Genomic DNA, 1,700 nt, shown 5'->3' with positions numbered 1-1,700 from the left:
TGCAACCTCTGCCTCCCAGGTTCAAGTCATTCTCCTACCTCAGCCTCCTGAGTAGCTGGGACTACGGGACTGCGGGTGAACATCACCACACCCAGCTAATCAGTGTATTTGTAGTAGAGACGGGGTTTTACCATGTTGGCCAGGCTGATCTTGAACTCCTGACCTGAGGTGATCCACCCACATCGGCCTCCCAAAGTGCTGAGAATACACATATGAGCAACCACGCCCAGCCCAGATTTTTTATTTCTTGGTGGTTCAGTTTTGATAGGTTGTATGTCTTTAAAAATTTATCTATTTTTTTAAATTTATCCTTAACCAAACAGGTTCTAAAATATTTGCAAGATTACTCACAGGAAATCTATTTATGAAGGAAGTCTTTGTTATATCAAAATACTTACAAATTGGCACAAAGATGAATTATTCAGTGCATATTTTTAAAAGGAAAACAATAACAAAAACAAGATAACCTATTAACAGTACAAAAATGGATTAAATGATTTTGGAAAAGTAAGTAGAAAATAAAAGAAAGAGGGAGTAAGAGTGGATAGGAGGGAGGAAGGCAAGCGAGCAATGATGAACTGTGTAAAATTTTCACTAATTAAAAGACTATCATACTGAAGAGGTGCCTATTGGGCAGCCTTTTGATGTTAACCATGTAATACACACCATGAACAACCTTGTAGAACACACAAGAGCCCCGTCAGAGAACTGGATGGGTCAGGTCTCCCATCCAGTTGCCTTAGGGGCTGGGAACCCTCCCATGTTGTTCTCTGGTTCTTGCTCCTGAGGACACAAACAGCCAGTGTTTCCTCCCCGGATGAAGAGAGAGGTCCCTGGGGAGGGTGTGTCTGGCAGCTCACTCTGCACCTGCACCGTGGAAGGTTTTAGATGGTCCCTCTCACACAATAATACATGGCGGTGTCCGTGGCCTTTAGGCTGTTCCACTGCAGGTAGGCGGTGCTGATGGACTTGTCGGCTGAGATGGTGACATGGCCTTGGAAGGATGGGCTGTATCTGGTATCAGAGTTCCCAGGATAGATGCTCCCCATCCACTCCAGTTCTTTCCCGGGCATCTGGCGCACCCAGTGGATCCAGTAGCTGGTAAAGCTGTATCCAGAACCCTTACAGGAGATCCTCAGAGACTCCCCGGGCCTTTTCACCTCTGCTGCAGACTGCACCAGCTGCACCTCGGCAAAGACTCCTGTGTGAGAGACACAAAATTTGCAATAGGGGCTCCCTTCTGCCCATTCTTCTCTGTGACCTCAAACCCTGGGCAGGACTGACCTTGGAGAACAGCCAGGACGAGGGAAAGGATGACGGTTGAGCCCATCCTGGAGGAGGACAGAAAAGAAAGCACTGAGATCCCAGCTGGGTGGTGAAGTAGACTCACTGTGGAGGAGAGCCCTGGGTTTAAGTGGGGAGGCCCCCATTTGAATTTGCATAGTTGCCGCCCTGGCCTGAAGGGAAGAGTCTACAAGGTTTATAACCCAGAACCGCAACTGCAGAAAAAAGGCTGGCCTGAGCCTCTTGGGAGGGGCAGAATAAGGTCTTAATAATTTCTTACAATCACCTCTTCTCCCTCCCCACTCTTGTCCATGGTCCTACAAGACCCAAACCGGGGCCTCCCTTCTTCCCACCCTTCTGTGTGACCCTGTGAAGGTGGTAAATCTAGATGAAATCATGTGTGTTTTAAAAAATGA

General features: G+C 47.5%; 1 gene segment (V, D, J or C); it reads right to left on the bottom strand.

Moving 5' to 3' along the window:
• Nucleotides 1-225: 225 nt before the first annotated feature.
• Nucleotides 226-1,405, bottom strand: LOC129487347 (immunoglobulin heavy variable 5-51-like). The segment is given in 3 exon segments: nucleotides 226-818; nucleotides 896-1,201; nucleotides 1,285-1,405. Coding segments are annotated over 3 exon segments (453 nt in total).
• Between the last annotated feature and the right edge of the window lie 295 nt (nucleotides 1,406-1,700).

The sequence above is a fragment of the Symphalangus syndactylus genome, chromosome 8, assembly GCF_028878055.3.
Source record: "Symphalangus syndactylus isolate Jambi chromosome 8, NHGRI_mSymSyn1-v2.1_pri, whole genome shotgun sequence".
NCBI classification, from domain to species: domain Eukaryota; kingdom Metazoa; phylum Chordata; class Mammalia; order Primates; family Hylobatidae; genus Symphalangus; species Symphalangus syndactylus.
Note: the sequence above shows the minus strand (reverse complement) of the source record. Positions and strands in the feature narration are given on the sequence as shown.